At 43.6% G+C, this 21,914-nt stretch overlaps 1 protein-coding gene across 5 annotated transcripts in view; it reads left to right on the top strand.

Moving 5' to 3' along the window:
* Cacna2d3 (calcium voltage-gated channel auxiliary subunit alpha2delta 3) overlaps positions 1–21,914 on the top strand; it is an 823,841-nt gene that overhangs the window by 319,946 nt on the left and 481,981 nt on the right. For all 5 annotated transcript variants that reach the window (XR_015639382.1, XM_087588099.1, XM_087588098.1 and 2 more), the window contains 1 exon segment: positions 10,067–10,229. Coding sequence is in view for 4 of the 5 variants with exons in the window: in XM_087588099.1 (XP_087444225.1) it covers positions 10,067–10,229 (163 nt within the window). In the remaining variant the exon portion in view is untranslated.

Raw genomic sequence — 21,914 nt, 5'->3', positions numbered from 1 at the left:
ACTCAGTTCCTCAGCTCTGGTTCTTAGGGCCAGGTAGGCTGGGGTCTAGCATCTTGATGGCTCACATCATGAAACCCATGCCTGAGGAAGTCTGCAGAAGAATCAGGCAGCTCAGGGATCCGTGCTAGCTGGTTAGAAATAGGGAAATGTCTCTCTGAGTTGTCTTCTGCTCATGCCTATGGGACCTTAGGTATGTGCTTTACGGTAGGAAAGTCAGGAGGGCTTTCAGGAAGGTAAGGTGCTTTAGACCTTCAGGTAACTACGTCTAACAGTCCTAAGGGTATCAGCCTTCAAAACATATCTTTTAGGGATTACCAGTGTTGTGAATACCATAAAGGAAAGGAAGAAGCAAGATAGCTCACTGAGAAGGGCTTTCTGCCTTGCAGGTGGGTAGAGCTTGTTACCATGGATACCCACTGTCAAGTCCTTACCTCTAATAGCTCTACTGGGTGATCTGATAGCAGCTTGGCACAAGGCCATGAAGAAAGTCACAGTTATCCCATATTACAGATGAGAAGATTGACTCAAACCCAGGCAATGTATAAACAGCCAATTATCCTGTACATGACTATCCTGTCATTCCATGTGTCTGTCTGTCTCTTTACTTTCTCTGGAGAGGCCTGGCCTATGGTCACTTACTGAAAAAGAACTGGGTGTGTTCAGGATCTCTCCTCCAAGCGAGACTTCATGATTTGCACGTGTCAGGTTCAGAGGTGAGTCAGGATGGAGTGATGTATGGCCCCACCTCTCTGGTGGAGGATGGGGTTACAGGAGACTGTGTCTGTGGCATGCACACACAGGAAGCAACCAAAGAATTTTCAAGGCAGAATAGAATCGCCAAGGCAAACTATGTACGCCATATGTTTGCTGCCCACAAAGCAGATGCTTGAGTAGTGTCTTGAGGTTCTGTTTTGTGACTTACAGAGCAGGAAGAAGTAGCAGCCACCATCCCAAAGCACCGTGGTTCAGCCTGGGCTGCATCCTGGCTCTCTCGGGAGGGCCGAAAGAATCCCAGTGCTTGGACCCTGTCCAGGAACACAATTTAATTGTGCTGAGGTTTCAGCCCGTGTGGAGATGTACTGCCTTGGGATATCTTGCTGGGGGAGAGTAAGTTCCTGTCACGCAGAAAGAACAAAGAAGGGATCTAGACAGGGCACAGGAAAATGAGGGTTTGCAGGCTGTCCTCTGCCAGCTGCTTGCTTGTGTAAATAAAGTTTTATTGGAATACAGTCACACCCCTTTGTTTATGCCTTGCACTTGGCTGCCTTCACTAAAATAGCCAAATTGTATGTTGCAACATAGACTGTTTGGTCTGCAAAGCCTAAAATATTTACTCTCTAGTTTGCCAGCCCCTAAACTAGGGAGTGATGAGTTTCAAGGCTGTGGGTGGCAGGGAAAGGCTGGGCTGTCTTTCAGAGGAGGACTGAGTTTCCCCTGGTTGAGATGCTGTCTCAGAAGCATCATTTGCAAGCAGCCTTCCCATCAGAGAGGGCACACAAGAAGAACCTCCCCGCATCCCACTAGTCAGACCTGCAGCATCTACAGCTGGACCTGGACAACACCCTATCGCGACTGAAAGTAGCCATGCTCTGTGTCAGTGACAGTTCAGTGGAGGACCTCTACAGGCCAGAGGAGTAGACAGCTGGACCTCAGTTCTCTTCCTCTGATGGCAACAGTGCAGAGCATCACCATCTTCAGGCATCTCATCCCTTCTCTCTGGAACCCACAGCATCCAGAACGGTGGCGGATGCCATGGCGTGATGGGTCTAGCCACCTTGCTACCCTGTCTTCAGTCCACACGGATCCTTCTGAGTAGCTTCCCTGTCGTCATGGGGATGCACAAAACTGACAGAAGAACAAACAGTGCCTGTGCAGTACAGGAGATACCTGGTAACCGAGTGGATGCCGAAGCTGTCAACTAGTCTGTCAGCCACCGAGTTACCCTTGATGTCACTGCTGGAGCTGGGAATGCCATGGTATATGGACATTGACACAGCTCTAATAGCATGGAACCAATGCCATGAGGACTTGTGTACTGATTAAAAGATAGCATATGCTCGAGTGCACACACATGTGCACACATGCACACACGCACACACACACACATGTAATGTGAGCTCTGGGATGCGTAGATGAGTAGTAGCATGCCAGACAGATCTGAAGAATGTTTCCCTCGACACATTGCCTAACCACAGCCCAGTTTAATGTATGCATTATTCATTCTCCAGTGAGTTGAAGGCTCTGAGAGGCTTTGCAGGGAATGACCCTAGTTAAACTCAATGAGGGGCCAGAGTGATGGCTCCACATGCCAGCCATTGCAATGGCTGAGTTGGATCTCTCTCTGATACCCACAGTGGTTCTCAAACTCCCTGGTGCTGCCACCCCTTCATACAGTTCTTGCATTACAGTTCGTGCTGTGGTGAGCCCAACACAAACTTTATTTCTATTGCTACTTCATAGCTGTAATCTTGCTACTGTGATGAATTGCATCCCAGCTCTTTGAGGAATAATTCTTCTTATGATAAGGAAGCCTTCTCAAAATCAATACAAATGGATACATGGGCTTGGGCAAGACAAGCTCAGCACACAGTTGTCCTTGATAAAAGATCATTCCCTGGTGAGCAAAGTGGTTACATTTCCATCCTCAATTGCTTTTCATCTTGAATTGTGAGATTAACCCAATTACATGGCAGTTTCGAAGCTGCCTCCAGGATGTGTGGGCCACATCTGTGCTCCCATTTAGGGAGCAGGCCGTAGCTTTGTTTTGGGGAATGGAACTATCAGTCCCATGGGAGTAGGGAGGTAAGAGTTTAAGTTTGAGAAGCCGTGGCAGTCTATGAGGCATGAGGGTCTATGGGAAGTGCCTAGAAAGCAGAGTCGTCATAAGAAGCCCCACGACCCTGGTGTTTAAGGCATTTCCATCTCAGGAGAAAGATGTGACTTTTATGGTACTTATCAAGTAAACTATGCTTTAAAAAAAGAAGGGGTTATTAATTTAAATTCTGGCCTATAGAGTTTATGAACCAGAGAATAGAAAGATGACTCCTTGGATAAGGCTCTTGTCATGTAAGCACAAGGAGCAGAATTCAAGTCCACAGATTGCGTGTAAAAGCCATGCAGATGCGATAGCTTACCTGCAATCCCAGCACTCCTGAGGCTGAGATCATTGGGGTTTAAATCTCAGCTCCATCCAGACAGACCACACCAAGCCAACATGGTTCCATGTGGAAAGATTTAATGAGAGAAGACGAGTAGAAGAGAGGAATAAAGGCTGGCCATGAGCACATGGAGGGAAGAGGGGAGGGGAATGGGGAGAGAGGGGTCAAAAGGGAGGAGGGCAAGAGAGCAGAGAAGAAGAGCAGAGAGTAAAGAGGGGACAAGCAGCCCCTTATGTAGTGTCAGCCACAGCTGTGTGTTGCCAGGTAACTGTAGGGCGGAGCATACCTGGCTGTTGCCAGGTAGCTGTGGGGGTGGGGCTTAGACAGAATGCCAACAGAGATGTGAGGTCTCCAGGGCAACCAAGAGAGCTAGACTAATAAAACCCGCAAGCTTTGGGTTCATAGAGATCTTGCTTTCGTAAATAAAGTAGATGATGATCAAGAGAGACACCTGATGCCAACCTCCAGCCCCCACCTAAATGTACAAACATGTGGCCACATGCATGAAAATTAAGTTTCTGGATCTAATATTTTAAAAATAATTAAAAGACTCTGTGGCTATAGTTTCGAGGTATCCATTCCATTCATTCCTATTTAGTGAAACGAAGGTTTTGTTTTTGTTTTGTTTTGTTTGTTTGCTTTTGTTTTCAATCCAATGAATACTGAGATAGGAATACACCTGTGGGGCCCACACTATAGAGAAGGAAGGATTCCTAAAACCCCAGCTCTGCCTAACAATTACACAGTAAGCTTGCCTGCTCTAGAACTTTCAGTGAGTGGAATGTCATGTGTGTACCCATAATGCACCTGAGCTTTATTCGTGTTCTCATTGTACCAGTAATTTGCTTTCAAATCGTAACCCATCCCATCACATGACCCTATCAAAGATGCATTCATCCCTTCATCCCTTGGGGTATCCTGATTCTTTCTATTTGGGGGCTGTTATGAAAGGCGGTTTTGTGGGCATTCACACAAGTATTTTTCTTGTGGGTGTATGTTCTCATTTCCCTAAGGCTGGAACTGCTGGGTCATAGGGTGGTATATGTTTTACTTTGTGAAAAGGCACAAAACATTTCCCCCAAATATTCATGGCATTTTATATTCCCACAATCTCTACATAAGATTCCCGGTTACTGTGTATCAGAGGCAGCGTTCTAATGTCAGAGTTCTTTATTTTAGCTCTCCCTTGGGTATAAAATGCCACGTGATGGGGATTTTATTTCTCACTCCCCTCATGACTAATGATGTTGAACATATTTTAGCCTGCACATTGGCTGTTTATATGCCTTCTTTTATAACATGCGCCCATATCGTGACTGGAAATTTAAATGGCTCATGTGAGTTCAGTATGAATTTTTGTTGCAAGTCCAGGGTGAGGCTTCTGAACAACTCTTCTCAGCAGTGGCTTCCTTGCCTATTTTATAATGGTGATTTAATTAATAGAGATTTTGAATTTTTACAAAGTCTCCTAAATTATTTTTGATTAGTGCTTCTGCATCAGCGCCTAACAGAAGGCATATAGATTTAATTTAATATGTGTTATAGTGGCCTCCTAAGAGGCTCTAATCATTGAGAAATGACTAGGCCACAGTGGCTGTGAGCTAATCAGTATTAACTCAATGATTGGTGTGTAATTTGCTGTCATTATTGGGAGAGGGGGAAATGGGAGATGGGTTTCAAGTGGAAGAAGTAGGCCGTCAAAGTCATTGATGAGATGCCTTACAGACTAGATTGTCTCCAGTCTCTTTCTGTGTATCTCCTTGCAGACAGGAGAGGAACAATTTATTTATATCAAACTCTCATGGCACAGCACTCTTTCTTCAGTCAGAAAACAGTGGGACATGGACTGAACGAAGCCTCTGAGAGCTGCAGACAAATACCCTGAAGCTGTTTTTCTCAGGGATCTATCAGAGCAATAGAGCATGCCTTACATATTACATTTATGGAGGAAGGCTTGGGATGTTGCTTTTCTCCCCTTCGTCTTTGTTATAATGTACCGTGTTTGGGAAAACCCAATGTCTATGCTCACTGACAACAGTAGGACACTTGTTAGCCAGGGAGTTGTATGAATGTCAACCGGGTTAAGTTTCTAGGTAATATTGTTACAAGACCAACCCCAATACAGATCAATGCAAGGCCTGGCACTGGGTCTCTATTAGTGTTCCCAGTGACAGAGTTTTAAAGATTTCAGAGGTGCCGTTGCAACTCCTCAACCAGAACATCTAAGTGCACCCAGGGATTGCCCTGGGTCAGAACCCAGGGTACCTTGCACTTAGTGCCCCCTGGACTCTCTCTGATGTCCAGCCATCTCATCGACGATTTCATTTGGTGTCTTTTCACTGTAATAAATCTTCTCAAGGATTAGGCTTCTTCTGCTTTCGTTGATTCCCTCTTTCACTGATTTCTGTTCTGCAAATTAAAAGAAATGATATCTCATTTGAATCTTCCTTACTTTAGCTTGGATGTGCTCATCACTCAGCCTCCTGGAATAGATGCTTAGGTCATTGCTTCTAGGTCTTGATTTCTTTTTTTAGTGTGTTTTCAGTGCTATGATTCCCATATTAACTGTCACATGTGCTTTGTTCATGTACATTATCATTTTCTTAATGTTTTAAAAATTGTCCAAAGGATTTTTTTTTTTGGAGGGGGTGTCTGTGTGTGTCATTTAAAAGCGTATTGTTTAATCCCTAAATGTTTGGGAATCTTTCAGCTGTCTGCTTTCTGTTTTGTTTGTTTGTTTGTCTCTTTTTTGTTTTGTATTTCAAGAAGTTACTCTGAGGACCAGGCTGGCCTTGAACTCAGAGATCCACCTGCCTCTGCCTCCCATGTGCTGGGATTAAAGGCGTGCCATCAGCATTACCCTGCTGACCTGTCTTCATTTTAGTTTAATCCATTGTGAAAAGGGAACATGCTTGGTGTGGTCTGTATGCCTTTAAACTTGGAAAGCATATATTATGGCTTGAATTGTAGTCTATCCTGGTGAATGTTTGCAGCAAACACCCTCATCTGCGAGGCAAGCAAATATCTTGTGTGTGTGTGTGTGTGTGTGTGTGTGTGTGTGTGTGTGTGTGGTTTTTTTTTTTTTTTGGATGATACATTTATTATACAAACGCCAATTCAATTCCATTCCTGCTGTTGTTCACTTCCTCTGTATTGTTCTGTGGGCTTTGCAGGTGAAGCCCAGTAATAGCTGACAAAGCCCTGAAGAGTGTAGAATAGTGGATGGTTTATCTGTTTCTCCTTATTGTTCCACTGGCCTTTGATGTGTGTATTTCAGTCGCCTGTTGTGAGTTGAGTACATATTGAGCACGTTGTTACATCTTCTCTGAGTGTTTCCTTCCTCATGATTAACTTGTACCTCCATGGTGTCCTTTTCTCTGTTTGGTTTTCTTTCTCTTGAGTCTTCCTTGTCTGAAGTTAATGTAGCAACTCCTGCCTCTTTCTCACAGGGGCTTTCGTGGTGTATTTCTCTTTCCTATCACTTCTAAAATACCCCTGTCCTTACACTTAAAGTGGATTTCTGCTGGATAAAATCTAGCGAGTCCTGCTTTAGTCCACCATGCTGATTTCTTTCTTTCGGGTGGGTATTGACCTCTCCTGTGTTTATAGCTGCATTGTTTTTATTGTGCTTGTTCGTAATTTTATGTTTCTCTTTATCTACCTTCTCTAGTTTAACTGAGTATCTCATATGAATTCGTTTTCTCTCTTGGCTTATGTTATATTTTACTTTTAAATCATTCTGGTAGTTTCCCTAGAGTTTATAACACGATTTTGAAGCTTTTGATTTTTGTTGTGAAGCTTCAGTTTTAAAAAGTACAATATTTCTTTATTTCTTGATAATTTTATGCAATGTATTCCGATCATACTCACCCATGTGTCTCCCAGCTCCTCCCAGCTCTTCCCACCACATCTCCCTTTCAACTTTGTATTTTTTTCTTTATTTTTTTACTGCCCAATTAGTGCTGCCTATATGTGCATGAAAATGTTCAATTTGAAATTTGAGGCCCCTTTAAAGAACATTATACTACTCTATCAGAAGTAAAAATACCTCATGTGTGAGTAGCTTAGTGCATTTGTACTCCTGTAAAAGAATATCTGAGACTGGGTGATTAGTAGAAACAGAAATGTATTTTCCCCATGTTTTGGAGGCCAGACAGCCAAATGAAAGGTGCCAGTGTGTTTGGTGTTGTGTGATGTCTGCTCTCTTTTTCTAAGATGAGGCTATAGCCGCTGTCGGAGAGAAACACTATTTTCATGTGGCAGGGCAGAACTGCAAGCAGAATGAGCTCCCCTATCGAACCCTTCTATCTGGGTACCAAAGTTCAATAGTGGGTGGGGAGGAGGGCAGGGAGGGACCTTCATGACACAGATGTCTGTTATTCTCATCACACTGATCATAACTGAATTTTGTGTAGGCAACATCTTCAAACCATAGCACAGAGCACTCTCCACCCCTTCCCCAAACGCTCCTGCTCACTCACAGCTGAAACAATTCCTTCTCCGAGTCCACAAACCATTATCCTCCAATAACTTGTTGCAACCATTACTTTGAACAAGCTTTTACTTGCTAGATGTCCAGAGAACAAGTTGTGTCTTCATTTATCTTTATGTGACCCGTACTTTCTGCTCTGTACCCTTTACTTTTCATTCCATGAAAAGCCTTGGACTTTTTGCAAGGCAGGTGTACTAATGACAAGTCTCCATTCACTTCCATGTGGCCTGGTCTCCCCATTTCTTGTTCGCTTGTGAAGGATATGTGTGTGTGGATACATAATTCCACCTTGATGGGTTTGAGTTTCTTTAGATACTTTAAACAGTATACTCTGGTTGCCTCTTGCTTTCATGGTTTATAAGAGAAGTGTGATGTAATAGTCTTGGTTCTTGCATTAGTCATTATTGGAGTGGTTCTCAACCTTCCTAATACTGCCACCCTTTAATACAGTTTCCATTGTGGTGACGCCCAGCCATAAAATTATTTTCGTTCATACTTCATAATTTTAATTTTGCTACTGTTATGAATTATAATGCCAATATTTTTTTGAAGATAGAGATTCATCAAAGAGATCATGATACACAGGCTGAGAACCACTGCTCTAAAGGACCAGAACTGCTAGAATGAATCTATGTCTTAAACTGGGACTTCTGACAGTGGCTTACAGGCTGTGCTTTGGCTACTCCAACAATGGATTTTCCCCAATGCAATGACCAATAATACGATAGTTTGTTCGTCCACAACACTGCATGCCTCAGCGGATCTTCAGCGTATGTTGGAATCCCAAAGAAGCAGGTTCTAATTCCAACAGGACAGATGAACTTGCCAGGGAGAGTAAAGGCAATCAGGGCAAAGGCAAAAGTCTCTGTCTTTTATGTCTCTTGTGTGGGCTGTCACCAGAAAGTGTGGCTCAAATTTACAGTGGGTCTTCCTCTCTCAAAAGATGCAATTAAGAAAATTCTCTCACAGGTGCAGCTGCTTGGGTTTTACTTAATTCCAGACCGAGTTGACAATCAAGGTTAGCCAATGCAGTTCTGTAGAGATGAAACATCCCCCACGCCCCAGCGTCTCTCAAGAATTATCCTTGATTTTCTGTAGATCGAATATGGAAAGTACCAACATAGACTTTTATATTTATTGTGCTTTGTGTTCTCTGAGACTCCTGGATTAGTGTTCACCATTAACACTTCAAGTGCTCCATCAACCCTTTCTACATACGTTCCTTCCCTTCTGCATACACACACGTCACATTTGCAATTGTTCCATAAATGTAGAATATTTTAGTCTACTTTCCTCCTTGGTTTCCAGGTAAAGGGATTTCCATTGACATGCCTTCAAGAGTACTGATTATTTCTTTAGCTGTGCACAGTCTCATTATCCATCAAAAGCTTTTTCCCAGTTTCTCACATTTTATATGAATTCTGTTGATGAGCCATCCCACTGCTTCTGTGCTGCCCACCTGTATTTTTTCCCATTAGTGCCCTTATCATTATGATTATTTTACAATCCTGATCTGCAAATTCCAACCAAACATATCCCTTGTGTGTCTTTCCATATTGTATAATAGGTGACCATACCACACATGTTCTGGAGGTACGTGGATCCCCACTGTTTGAATGCCTGTCTGGTTATTAGCATTATAAGTTTTGACAGGGTGCATACATACACTTTGTGTACTCGGTTTCCTCATTTGCAAAGTTCAAGATTCTCATAAGCATTTATCTCATGAAATTTGAGATTCTAAAGAGTTAACCGCCTGTTAACTAAGAGTTAAGCCTTAGAATAGTTTCCACAACAAAGTCAGGATTCTGTAGATGTGAAAGGGTGATGATGAAGCCTTTTGTAGGAAGCACTAGTACCCTAATATCAGGGAGTCCTTTTCTTTGCTGCCCTCTCTGATGGAGATGCCTCCTCTAGATCTTCTCTCAGTTGATATTCCCATCTCACCCTGCCCCTTGGCAAGATTGCCATTAACAGTCTCCCCTACATTCTGTGTAAAAGATAATTCTGTATAAGCTAATAAACAAAAGAATAAATTCTGTAAAACAAATTCTATTCTTCCTCTTCTGCTACTAACCTTGTACTTCCTCTGCCACCCACAACTGTAATGATCTACCATAGTGTATTATTTTCTTATTTATTGATTTTTAAGCCACATTCAACTTAATGAGGAAGCTACCTTAGGATGTGTTCTATCTTCAAGAATAAAATGTTTTTAAGCAATTTTCTGGGTATGAAGATAAAGGTTTCCTTCAAGAATATTGAATAACACCGAAGACTTAATGTCTGTTTTGAGGGGCAGATGGGCATCCCAACAGTGAGTGGCAGCACATTGTGTGTGCCCAGGTCTGCCTTGAAGTCTCAGTCCTCATCCCTAAACTCCTGGCCTCTAATGTCTTCCAACTTTCTCTTTCAGTATGAATACTTCAATGCCGTGCTGATCAACGAGAGAGACAAAGATGGGAACTTTTTGGAATTGGGAAAGGAGTTCATCTTGGCCCCCAATGACCATTTTAATAATTTGCCTGTGAACATCAGTCTGAGTGATGTCCAAGTGCCAACGAACATGTACAACAAAGGTGAGACACCCTCCAACCCCCACTCCTGCTCCCATTAGAGGGTGAAGGGGTTAGGCACTGAGAAGCACACCCTTAGTACATCAACACATCAAGTACTCAAGTATCTTCTGGGTGTGCTAACCACATGGCTGTTCAGAGACTCTCGGCTGCTGTTTCCCTCCTTTGTGTTAATGTGCAGTGCAGAAATCAGCAGGCTTTTTCTGTATGAATCTTTGGCTCCGCCTGCCTTGCAGTCAGTCTGTTACAACTGGTTAGCTATTTCTGTAAGTTGGCTGTATTCTGTTAACATGTTTTCTGAAAAATCACCTCGCCAGACTAAACATGCTTACTAACCCAGTTTGTCCCTCCCTTTTCCTGCCTTCCTCCGTTGATGGTATTTAGGGGTTGGGAATTTTGGGGTTGCTATTGGATCAGCTGCAGGTGTTCTCTTTCCTTGAAGCATAGAGAAGTGTGGGCATAACAAGGTTCTGTATGCCCAGGCTTGACTCCCTCAAATCCTTTCTTCACATGGGCATTGAAGTTATTTGCCCAGTCTTCCCATCAGTCCATTTGAATTGCTAATTCAGTGGCCAACGACTGACATCTGGGTACACTGGCTGATCTCCTGGTTCCACCTGCTTCTAGTGGTAATCCCGATGTACCACCCCTTCTCTGGGGAGTACATTCCCTCTCTGTGATGGGAATAATAAGTGTGTCCAAGCTGCCTATGGTGGCATACCCTTGTAATTCTATCACTTTGGAGGGAGAATAAGCTGGAATGTATCCTCCAGTTTAAGACCAGCCTGAGCTACAAAGTCAAGGGAATACAATGATATGTGTGCGGCTCTATGCATGTGAGAGCCATGCTCGAACCTTACAGAAATAGATAAGCAGTTTCAGCAAAGACTGCAAGGCAGGCAGAATGAATTTGGGAAATCACATACATATTAAATAAGTTGCTGAAATACTCTAAATCACTAGTAAGGGACTTGGTCAATAGTAAGCTCCCAATTCTGTGCCTCAAGGACATATTTTGGCCCTGGTCTTATGACTGGACACTCAATGGTGCTATTTCTTGGTTTGCCTGATAGTCTTCAGAGTCAGGATAAGCTGCTCTCATTTCATTAACTATTTTGACCATTCCTAGAATCCCAGAGTGAACTATCTAGAATTTGCAGTCTGTTGTGGAACTGGTGTGGTAATGGGATAACAGGAAGATAGGAAGGATCTCTGCAAAGCCGGAGGGCAGGAGAGCCAGGGCACACACTTCCCTGCCCATATTGTCAGGGAATGAAAAGATATTCTTCCTCAATTCCCTTTTGGAAACTGATAGCAGTTTAAACTGCCTCAGAGGAGTTGTGGCTGGCCCCGTGTGGGCTTGCTAGGGCACAAAGAGAGCCTCACCTTGGTGTTCAGCATTGCCCAATAGGGATTAGTCCTCCAAGATGGTGGTTAGCTGCTGAAGACTTAAATGAAACTGCCTTTTTGTACAATGTGGCCAATGGAAAAAGCCATTTCTAGCATTAAATATGTTTGAAAAAGAAGATGAAACATGAACATGATTTTATAGAGTCATTTCAGACAAGGAACAATCCAGAATGATCTTTTAAAACATGACATTGACTTCAAGGTTGCTTGAACGGTTAGCACCATGACAGAGATGTAATTGTGTCTTAACATTAAAAGGCAACATTGTACGTTTCGATGGTCTCGATATGTAAAGAACCCACATTGTGGTCTCTCACACAGGCTTTACACTTGCATCATGAAGATTGCCAGGCAGAATCCTAACAGTCTGAGAGTTTGAGCTGTAGGAGTTTAATAATTAGATTTAAGTCATCCTTGGCAGTGCTCATGGGATCTGCCTGTCATTTCCTATCCAGGTTCAACTGTCACCCTGCCAGGCTGTGGGAAATGAGCCAGGGTCAGCCAGAGGCTATATCTTGTCTCAGCCAGGCAGGGAGTAACTGCCCATGGGGGAGGGGGAGACAGAGAAAAAGAGAGAGAGAGAGAGAGAGAGAGAGAGAGAGAGAGAGAGAGAGAGAGGAAGATCAGGAGGAGGGGGAAGAGGAGGAAGAGGAGGAGGAGGAGGAGGAGGAGGACTTCAAGAAAATTCTTGACTCTAATTCAAACCAGCCTCCCTAAGTCTCTTTTCAAGCTGCAGAAATATATATCATGTTTAGAAGACGCCAGCATAGATCTAGTTTCTGATGACATGTACACAAAACACATGCCCTGGGCGTGGTCACTGGCTCTGATGTCCCTGGGGTGCAAATCTTGCTTTCAGAAAAGGAAACTAGCCCAGGGTTCTTCTCCTCTGGCCGTTTGGACCCCATGAGCACACAGCAATGTTTGATCCTTCTTAGTTGCTTCTGTGTGCTTAGTTGTTGGGCGGAATTTCCAGCTGTAGATCAAAGCAGCAGATAACCCCCAAACTTCTCCCCTGTGCTTTCTGTCTCTGTGGTAACCAGGCCAATGCTTCCCCCTGTGGTTGAAGCTCTGTGTTTCTGTTGTCTCGGTACAGAAGATACTGCAGTTTCACAAGCCAAGACAGGAGTATGAGTCCCACAAGGGCTCAAAAGAGCTGGTTTTTCTCACCTCTTTATCCTTAGGCTTCTGATATAGCTGTCTTTATAAAATATACTTATCAGATGGTTAGGAGCTGTGAGTCTCACTCTTAGAGATGAGAAAGACTAGGCTGAAGCTGTTAGAGCTGAAAGTTATACTTCCAGAACCGAAGCCCAGGGCAGCTGCTTTTGAGAGACCGCCAGTGGTCTGGCAGAGGACTGGACAAACCTACACTCTTGGTTGCATACCTTTAAGGCCTGTCCAGCCTTTGACATTGCAACACAAGGTAATTTACAAAACCCACACCCAGGAAATCCACAACTGACTTATAAAGGCAATCACAAATTAATTGCACGGTGTTTCAATACCTTACTGATATTTTGTGGGCTACATTCATAGGCATCTTGGAGCACATGAGGCTAGGGGTCACTGGTAGAGCACACCTTAAGCTGAAAGCATGTGAGACTTACATGCACATGCCTCATATAGATGTATACATAATTGTACATGTTAGGTGTTATATGAGGAATGGTGCACATGTGTGTGGTCCATGTATATGTGTGTATATGTGATTCTCCAAATTGACTCCATCGTTTCCATTTCTCTCTCCTGTCTACTCAGGTGATAATAGATAATTCCTATTAAGCCTGCCTTCCCAATCCCTGCTGCTTGAACTGTCTTCCCTTCAAAAGCAGCTCAAATGCAGCCTCCTTTGCTCCTCTTGACCTTGGTAGCACACATGCTTTGCTCTAGGTAATATATGTGCCTTGCGATGCACGTGTTGCTTCTGTTCATTCATTGTGTCCTTGGACTTCTCTGAAGACAGGAAACCAACAGAGTCAGTGCAGTGTCCCTTTGTCTTGAGTTTCCTCTCAGGTTATTTGCTGAGATCTGCTGGCCTAGTCAGCCAGCACTATGGTTTTGCCTGGGTTTTGTAAGCAATAGAGACATACTCCAGCTGACTCAAATGCCGAAGAAACTGAAAAGGCATTGGGTGGCCCACAAACTTTCTAGTAAAGAGAGAAGGCAGCTTAGAATAAGGCTGATTGGAGTAAGAGCTGCTGGGGGCTTTGAGAATCTGCCTTTGGGGAATCTTGTGTCATTATGGTTTATCCCACCACTATACCTGTTGCTACATACAAGTGTGTGCCTCGTTTTCTTCAGCCATGAGTAGCATTGGATAAGTAATGACATACCTGACGCTGATGAGGCTTCGTTAAACATTAAGCATGGGCAAGGGTGCCTGGCACACGGTGGCTATATAGTATGAATACTATAGCTTACATACATGTGTCCCTCAAAACTCACAGTTAATACCTCATCACAATGGCGAATAGCATTAAAGAGTATGTCTTTTAGGAGTTCAGAAGTACCAAACTTTAAAACCAAGGAAGTTTCTATTCAAGACTGAGGAGTTGATTAATGGAGATTTGGGCTCCAGAAGCTTCTGGTACAGTCCAAGAAATAGATTTGTAGAGTCTCAGAAGTGTGGTCAGGCCATGGGAGGATGGGAAAGCCATCAGAAACTCATGGAAGCTATGAGGCTAGGCATTATATAGTTGACAACTTGACCAAGAAGAGCTGAGCAGTGTACCCTGGGATCTACTCACTCTGAAGAAGACTGTGAAGGAAGAAGAATCTGGATTCTCCTTGGAGAGCATACAGGGAAGACGAGTATGCATGGCTTGGGACTGGAGGGCTATGGTGGGGAGCCTAGGGCCTGGAGTCCCAATGCACAAGTATATTGGGAATGATGAGCTTATGAGGTGGGAACCCCAGTGCAATACCCTGGATATGGTGCCCTGACAAATTCTTGCTGCAAGGACCACATGAGGAAGAAGGCAACTAAAAAGAGGCTCACACTTAATCCATGTATAGACGAGGAGAAGGCACAGCAAGTCCCTAATTCTACTGCTTCTTCTCATTGCTGAGTCATGGAGGGGTTGGCAGAGGGGCACTACCCTAGCAGAAGTTGTGGGGATGTGTGAATTCCAAGATGTATCTTAGAATATGCATCAAACAGGCTTCCCAGACAAGTACCAATCAGGCCAAGAATAGACTGCCATGCCGTGCTATGCTCAGGGGACCTGCAAAATAGAAGTAACTTCCAGAAGCTCCATCACCAGTGTTACAGAGTTTGAGGAAGTAGTTCATCTGCTACAGTACAGGAGGTTCTTCTAGACAGCTCAGAGAGGGTCTAATGAGGCAGACTCTGGTCTGCGCGCATGTACACACGCACACACACGCACACGCATCCACGCGCACATACACACACATACATACACACACACACACGCACACACATACACATACACGCACACACACACATGCACACACACACACATACACGCACACACACACACACGCACGCACGCGCACACACACACACACCACACGCACACACACACGCACCCACGCACGCATGTGCACACGCATGTGCGCAAGCCAGGAAGGCTCTCTGGTTTTACATCTGTCATGTGTCTCAACCTATTTTTCAAATGTTGAGTTTGATAAAATGCAAAATGCATTTTGCCAAGCACTTTCCCCCTTAATTACATGTGTATATTTTGAAGAAAATTTAATCCATATGTTTCTGATTTGTTTACACAGAAATCATTAAAATGTTGTTTATGAAGAGCCATTTGATGTGCAAGAAGCCTTCAAAAACCCTTTAAAAAGCTGTTTAAAGTTCCTTGCTTTTTTTTCTTTGAATATGTGGGTGGGGGCAAAGCAGGGGAAAGCGGGGGGGGGGGGGGATGTGCTAAGAGCAGGGACTGACCTGGTAATGTTAGAAATCAATTCCAACTCTAATGGTTTGTTTTCTCCTTGGGATTCTGAACTGAGGCCTGTGGAGGTTTGACGTCTGCTTTCCTGTCTGTCTGCTGGGTCCTCTAGTGTCTGCAAGTGAGGACTATAGAATCAGATTCTGGGTCAGTATCAGAGACTGGAGACTAAAGCAAAGCTTTTCCTCTAAAGAAAATCAAAAAGACCCAGAAAGCAGTCCCTCTTCCCATTCCAGTAGCTGCCTGGTCTCTATAATCCTTAGGAAGCCCCCGGGAACCCCTCTGACCAAACCTACGCTGTGAGTGAAGGCTTTCAAGTCCAAAGGATAACTCCTTCACACTTCTGACTTTATGCACATACATATGGACATAGGGTGACATGTGTGTACACATCCACTTACACGTTTGCATTGTTTGGAGTGATGTTAATGGCAGAAGGCTATCACAGGGCCCTTTGTATGGCTCAGCACTACAGGCTTGCGTTTGGCTTAGAGATTGTACATGAGTGGATAGATAGGAGTGCGGATGCACACATACATGTCAACTTCCCAGGGAGGCACATGGCCCCTACTGCTTCTTACTGTCCATACTGCATGGCCAGTATACAAGTGTGATTTCTCCTACTGTCTCTGGGGCAGCAAGTCCTTGGATTATAGGCGGCAATGGGGATTGCCCTCTGCCAGGGAAATCTTTCCATCTCTTCTTTCTACAGATCTAAGGATACTACATGAGCCAAAACTTGGTGAGATCACTCTCGCTATCAGTTGTGACAGATAGAAAATGAGTTTATGTCCTTATCTAAGCCTTCTGTGACATTGTTCCTATATCATTATACTCTAGCTACTGCCTTGTGCTATGGTAGGATTATTTCCATGATCACTAAGGAGGTTTCAGATGATGGTGGCATTTGACTGTCAGTACTGTTCATGAGCAGTGGTTTGGGGGACTAGGGAAAACTCTCAGGGCCTGTTTCCTGGTCTGCAAGGCTGAAGTCATTTGTAGAATTGGTGTAGGTGGAGTTGCAGCATTGGTGTAGGCGGAGTTGCAGCATTGGTGTAGGCAGAGTTGCAGCACTGGTGTAGTGGAGTTGCAGCATTGGTGTAGGGGGAGTTGCAGCATTGGTGTAGGTGGAGCTGTAGCATTGGTGTAGGCGAGTTGCAGCATTGGTGTAGGTGGAGTTGCAACATTCTACATAGTGCCTACCACAGAAACACCTGGTATTTTTGTTTGTTTGTTTGTTTTAGAATTATTCCTTTTACTCTTGCCCAATAGTAACTCTATGTTATAATTAACCTTTTTTACAATATATTTTGGTCATGTTTTAATTACATTTTTCGCAGATCCTCCCCACTTTTATACTGACCCAACTTGATATTCTTTTTGACTCTTGTTTCAAAACATTAAAATAAATAAGAAACAAACAAACAAATAAAAACAAAATAGGAAGAAATGAAAAGAAAAAGCCCACAAAAACAAAAATAAAAACAGATAAAACATCAGTAAGGACACCCCCCTAAAAAAACAAAACAAAAACCCAACAAAACAACAAAAACATCCAAAGCATCCAAATGAAACAAAAGATTCACAAAAAATACTGTTAAATACATTTTGTGTTGGTCAATTACTCTTGAGTGTGGAGCTTGCCCTAGAATGTTGATATACCCAATGACAGGGCATGGAAGAAAACTGATTTTGTCCTTGCCAATGGGAATCAATTATAGGTAATTTATTGGCTACAAGTGGGGCACAGGTATCTACTTCCTCCTCTCAGTGCTGAAATCCCATGTAGCTTGAATATGTGCAGGTGTTGGGTGTACTTCCAAAGTCTCTGTGAGTTCATATGTGCACTAGTCCTGTTGTACATGGGAGACATTGTTTCCTAGGAGTCACCCATCCCCTTTGGCTCTTACAGTCTTTCCACCTCCCCTTCCTTGCAGATCCCTGAGCCTCAGGGGGTTGGTTGGGGAAACGGAGTGATGAAGGCATCCCACTAAGAATGAGTGCTCCAAAGTTTCTTGATCTCTGCACATTGTCCAGTTGTAGGCCTCTGTGCTAATTCCCATCCACGGCAAGAGGAAGCTTCTCCGATGTGGACTGAGTGAGGCACTGGTCAATGGGTATAACATCATGTCATTAGAAGTCAATTTACTGCTATGTTCTTTAGCAAAAGTAATAGTATTAGATTTTCTCCCAGTCCCAAAGTCTGGCCACCTTAGCAATGTTAGGCATTGGTACCATTTCATGGAGTTGGCCTTAAATTCGATCCAAAACGTGGTTGCTGACTCTCATACCAGTTGTGTCACAATTGCACCAATATATCCTGTAGGCAGGTTGCTGGTGTAGGTCAAAGGGTTTGTAGCTGGTTGATATTGATGATTACCATTTTTCTTCGGGCAGCTAGTCAGAGGGTATGATGCTTTTTCGAGTCGACATTCCAATCTAGACTACAGGTACCAGAAGAAGGCACATGCTCCTACATTACCCTGTCCAAAGCTGAAGAGGATGCTCACCTCCAAGCACAGACAGAGCTTTCTGTCATCACTTTTGGAAGGTTAAAGTATAAACACTTGTGAAGTGTAAGTCTAGACCACTGCCCTTTTTAACAAGGTAAATTTTCCACCGTGCCTTGTATTCCAGGATTCCAATATTCCTAAATAGCCTTTACTTCTGGTCCTCATCTATCTGGGTTGCTTTCTCCCTTCCTTTTGACTTGGGACAGAACGATCCTTTGCTAAGAGCCTAGCTTCACAGTTACTTCTTTGCCTATGGCCCTTGCCTTTTCCCCAGTGTCACCCGCTGGCCCCTCATCTATGTGCCCCAAGAGTTCTGAGCCCTTCTCTCTCCTTTTCTCTGCATCCCTTATATTCATGTTCTTTTACATGAGTATCATTCCCTGAACTTGAGGTGTAGAGCTGTCCCTTCATCTCTTCGGAGATGTATCCAAGGCTCCTGCCCACAGATATAACTGGACTAAACAGAATCCTCCTGTGTAGTCAGTCCTCTGGTGTTCTGCCTGCTTGTAGGTCCTTTGTGCCCTCTGTGTGTGAGGTTTACTTTTCCTTGACTGTTTAGGAAGCCAGCAGTGTGTAAGTGTGTGCCCAGTGCTATGGTACTGCTCTGTCCTTCAGTTCATTTTCATAGTCTCCCTCTTTGGGAAATATGGAAATCAAATGTAGTTTTGCTGCTGGATGAAAGCCAGGCCTAGGCCAGAGAAACTCCAAGAAGAGGTCAGGGTAGGGAAGAATCATGGCCCTACCAGAAAAATGATTGACAGTGTTTTTGTCCTTTCTCCTGTCCTGACCCAGGCATTCATGAAACGTGACAGTAACTGAAGAGAGCATTTGATTTATTTTACTTCTTAAAATATGAGTTAAAACTCAAAGTTACCGTGTGATAACCACATTCTTGGGCACGTGCCATGTCGACTGTTTTGAATTGGGGGAGAGCAATGGAGATTTCTTTAATGTCCTGGAAATGGCAGCTGTGGGTGTTCCAGCTGTGGCAATGGGTGGGAAAGTAGATAAAGAATCCCCTCCCCGGTTCAGTTCAATGTGTTACCACATTAGCCCTTGTGTGCACGACAGAGGGACTGCTCTGCTAAGGGAATAACGGGTTGGCTTCAGATTTAAGAAGCAGTGGAAAGAGGCAGGAAGTCCTTGGGATGCGCTCCAGGCTCTCTTGGTAGTGATACACACAGTGCTCAGCCCTGGGACTTGTACTCGGCCTGAGAGTATGTGTGCTATTTCCTCCCTGTGACTCAGGGCAGCATTCTCAGAGGGCTCAGCCCCTAATCTTGCTTGTATGTGCAATAGGCATTGTGGCAATACCTCGCTTGCTCTGGGAGTGGTTGTGAGGGTTGAAGTGTGCCTTAAGCACTGGGCCCTCTGGTGTGGCATGGTAAAGGTTTATAGTAGTCATGATCATTAGTGTCATTGTAAGAAGGGTGACAGTGAAGTCCCTGATGACATAGCTCATGCCTTTGGATGTCCATGACAGAGCCAAGTGGCATTTTTTTCCCTCCTATATCTTGGAACTTCAGCTGTACTTCATGAAACTCTGCGAATGGAAAGTAACATTAGGCCAGAGCTGCAGGTGTCAAAGGCTGATGTCCCTTCCTTCAGTGTCCCTGTTCCCACTGTGTGTGTGAACTGCCCTCACTCATCTTCCTTGGACTTAGAGAAGCTCTTTACATGGAAGTCAACATGGCTGTCATCACTGTCATTGTCAATCACACAGTGCATGGCTTGAAGTAGTAATGACTACTTTCTTGTTTTGGACTCAGGCCTATCACAAGGGTCTGGGGATTCCAGCTGTTGTATGTGGCACTAGCCTTGACAGGGACTTGAAAGAAGTCTCTTCTCACCTTCTCTTTTTCTTTACAAATACAAGCTAGTGGAAACTTCTGTCCAAAACACAGTGTCTACCAACTGTCCTTATAGACATCGCCACCACTAATTTTCTTCCTTTAAGGAACATAAGATGTTTACTGTGTGCCAGGCACATGATTTAATACAATGTTATCTTACATACTACTTAGCAATGTAGGAACTATTCTTAGTTTTCAGATGGGATAATTGAAGTTAGGAGACTTGCTATGAATCACTCAGTAAAGTAGGCAAGCCATGTGAACCCAGGGGTTCTGGGCTCACTGCTTCTCTATCCTATGCCTTGCCTGCCACCATTTCTACTCCCCCAAGGCTCTGCCTGAGTATTCAAATAACTGTGCCCTAGAAGTTTACATGCACATTTCATATGTGCAGAAAAGTTAAGCCTCTGTTTTTGTCAAATCGTGCTATTTTCTTCCCAGCATGTGACAGTCCATCAGAAATGAAAACTACTCTTATTTTACATAAACACTTCCAATCTCTTCCCTTTATCACACAGCGTTACAGCAGAAAACATTCTAAATATGTAAAACAAGTTCTGCACCACCGTATCAATAAGTACCTACAATTCCCACATGCTGGAGATGAAGCAGTTCCACATTTAATCCTGCAAACCTCCATATCCAAATACACAGTCGATGAGGGAAGAAGGAAGTAATGATTTACAATGCAAAGAACAGGTGCTCTGCATAGCCAGGAAGCACAGTACAAGGTGTTTAGGAGGAGGGACAGTTTGGATATGGAATGTCCTGCATAGACTTATGTATTGGGAGACTTGCTTCCCAGTTATGAAGGCCTTTGGGGGAAGATTATTGAACCACTGGATACGGATGGTAGTGGGAAGTCACAGAGGTGAAGAGCTAGGGGTAGGAGGTTGTAGGTTGGCTCTGCTTCTGGCCCAGACTCTCTCTTTCCTGGTACATCAAGATGTAGAGAATCCTAGCTGCACACTTCTATCTGCGTGTCTGCTGTATCTACCTATAATGATGAAGTGTATTCTCTTACTACACAGTAGCCCAGTTCCCTGCCTTCAATTGCTTTATTCAGATATGTTATTACATCATCATCAACAACAACACAACAGACACAGAAAACTTACCTGGAGAAGTTATTATCTTGAGCCATTATTGTGAAAAACCTGACTAAAGACACCTTTGGATCTGGCTTGCGGGAGAAATGTGGAAAAGTTTGGCAGAATAAGGGAATGAAGCCCAAGACAACCATCGGTAGAACTAAATGGGTCATTGCAGTAGGATTTTGTGAAACCAGCATAGTTACAGAAATATAGATGACACGATTCTAGAGAAGGAGGTTTGGATCAGGAATAGTGGGTAGAAGCCATTCATGTTACATTTTGGTAAAGTACTTGGCTGTGTCTAGCCATATCCTGAAAATGTCAGGGGAAAGAGAATTAAAGCAGTAGTTCTTAACCTGTGGGTTGCAGTCTCTTTGGAGTTCTAATGACCCTTTCACAGGGGTCACCTAAGAATATTGGGCAACATAGATATTTACATTATGATTCATAACAGTAGCAAAGTTACAGTCATGAAGTATCAACAAAAATAACTTTATGGCTAGGGGCCATCACAACTTGAGGGTTTGTGTTAAAGGCTCACAAAATTAGGAAGTTTGAGAAGCACCAGCCTAAAGGTACAAAGAGTTATGTTTGCCTTTCTGTTCATTTTGTATGAACATGTAATAATGTTTAATAATTAAGAGGACAAAAGATCTTATACATACACTCACTTTTAAGAAACACATCTACAGAAAAACCAAGCACTCCTTTGTATACATTGTGGCCAGTCTTCTGACTGAAGTTCTTTCTGCATCATGGTAGGAATGACAATGGTTCGTTTGTGCAGAACTGTCTAGTAGGACGTAGATGGAAGAATCGGTGTAAGAGAAACCTTGGCAGGATGTATGATGTGTCATATTGTGGTAGCAACAGTCATTTAAGACAGATGATGCTG

The sequence above is a fragment of the Rattus norvegicus genome, chromosome 16 (assembly GCF_021556685.1).
Source record: "Rattus norvegicus strain SHRSP/BbbUtx chromosome 16, alternate assembly SHRSP_T2T, whole genome shotgun sequence".
Taxonomy (NCBI): Eukaryota; Metazoa; Chordata; class Mammalia; order Rodentia; family Muridae; genus Rattus; species Rattus norvegicus.
The sequence above is the reverse complement of the archived record's forward strand: the minus strand, read 5'-3'. Positions and strand labels throughout refer to the sequence as shown.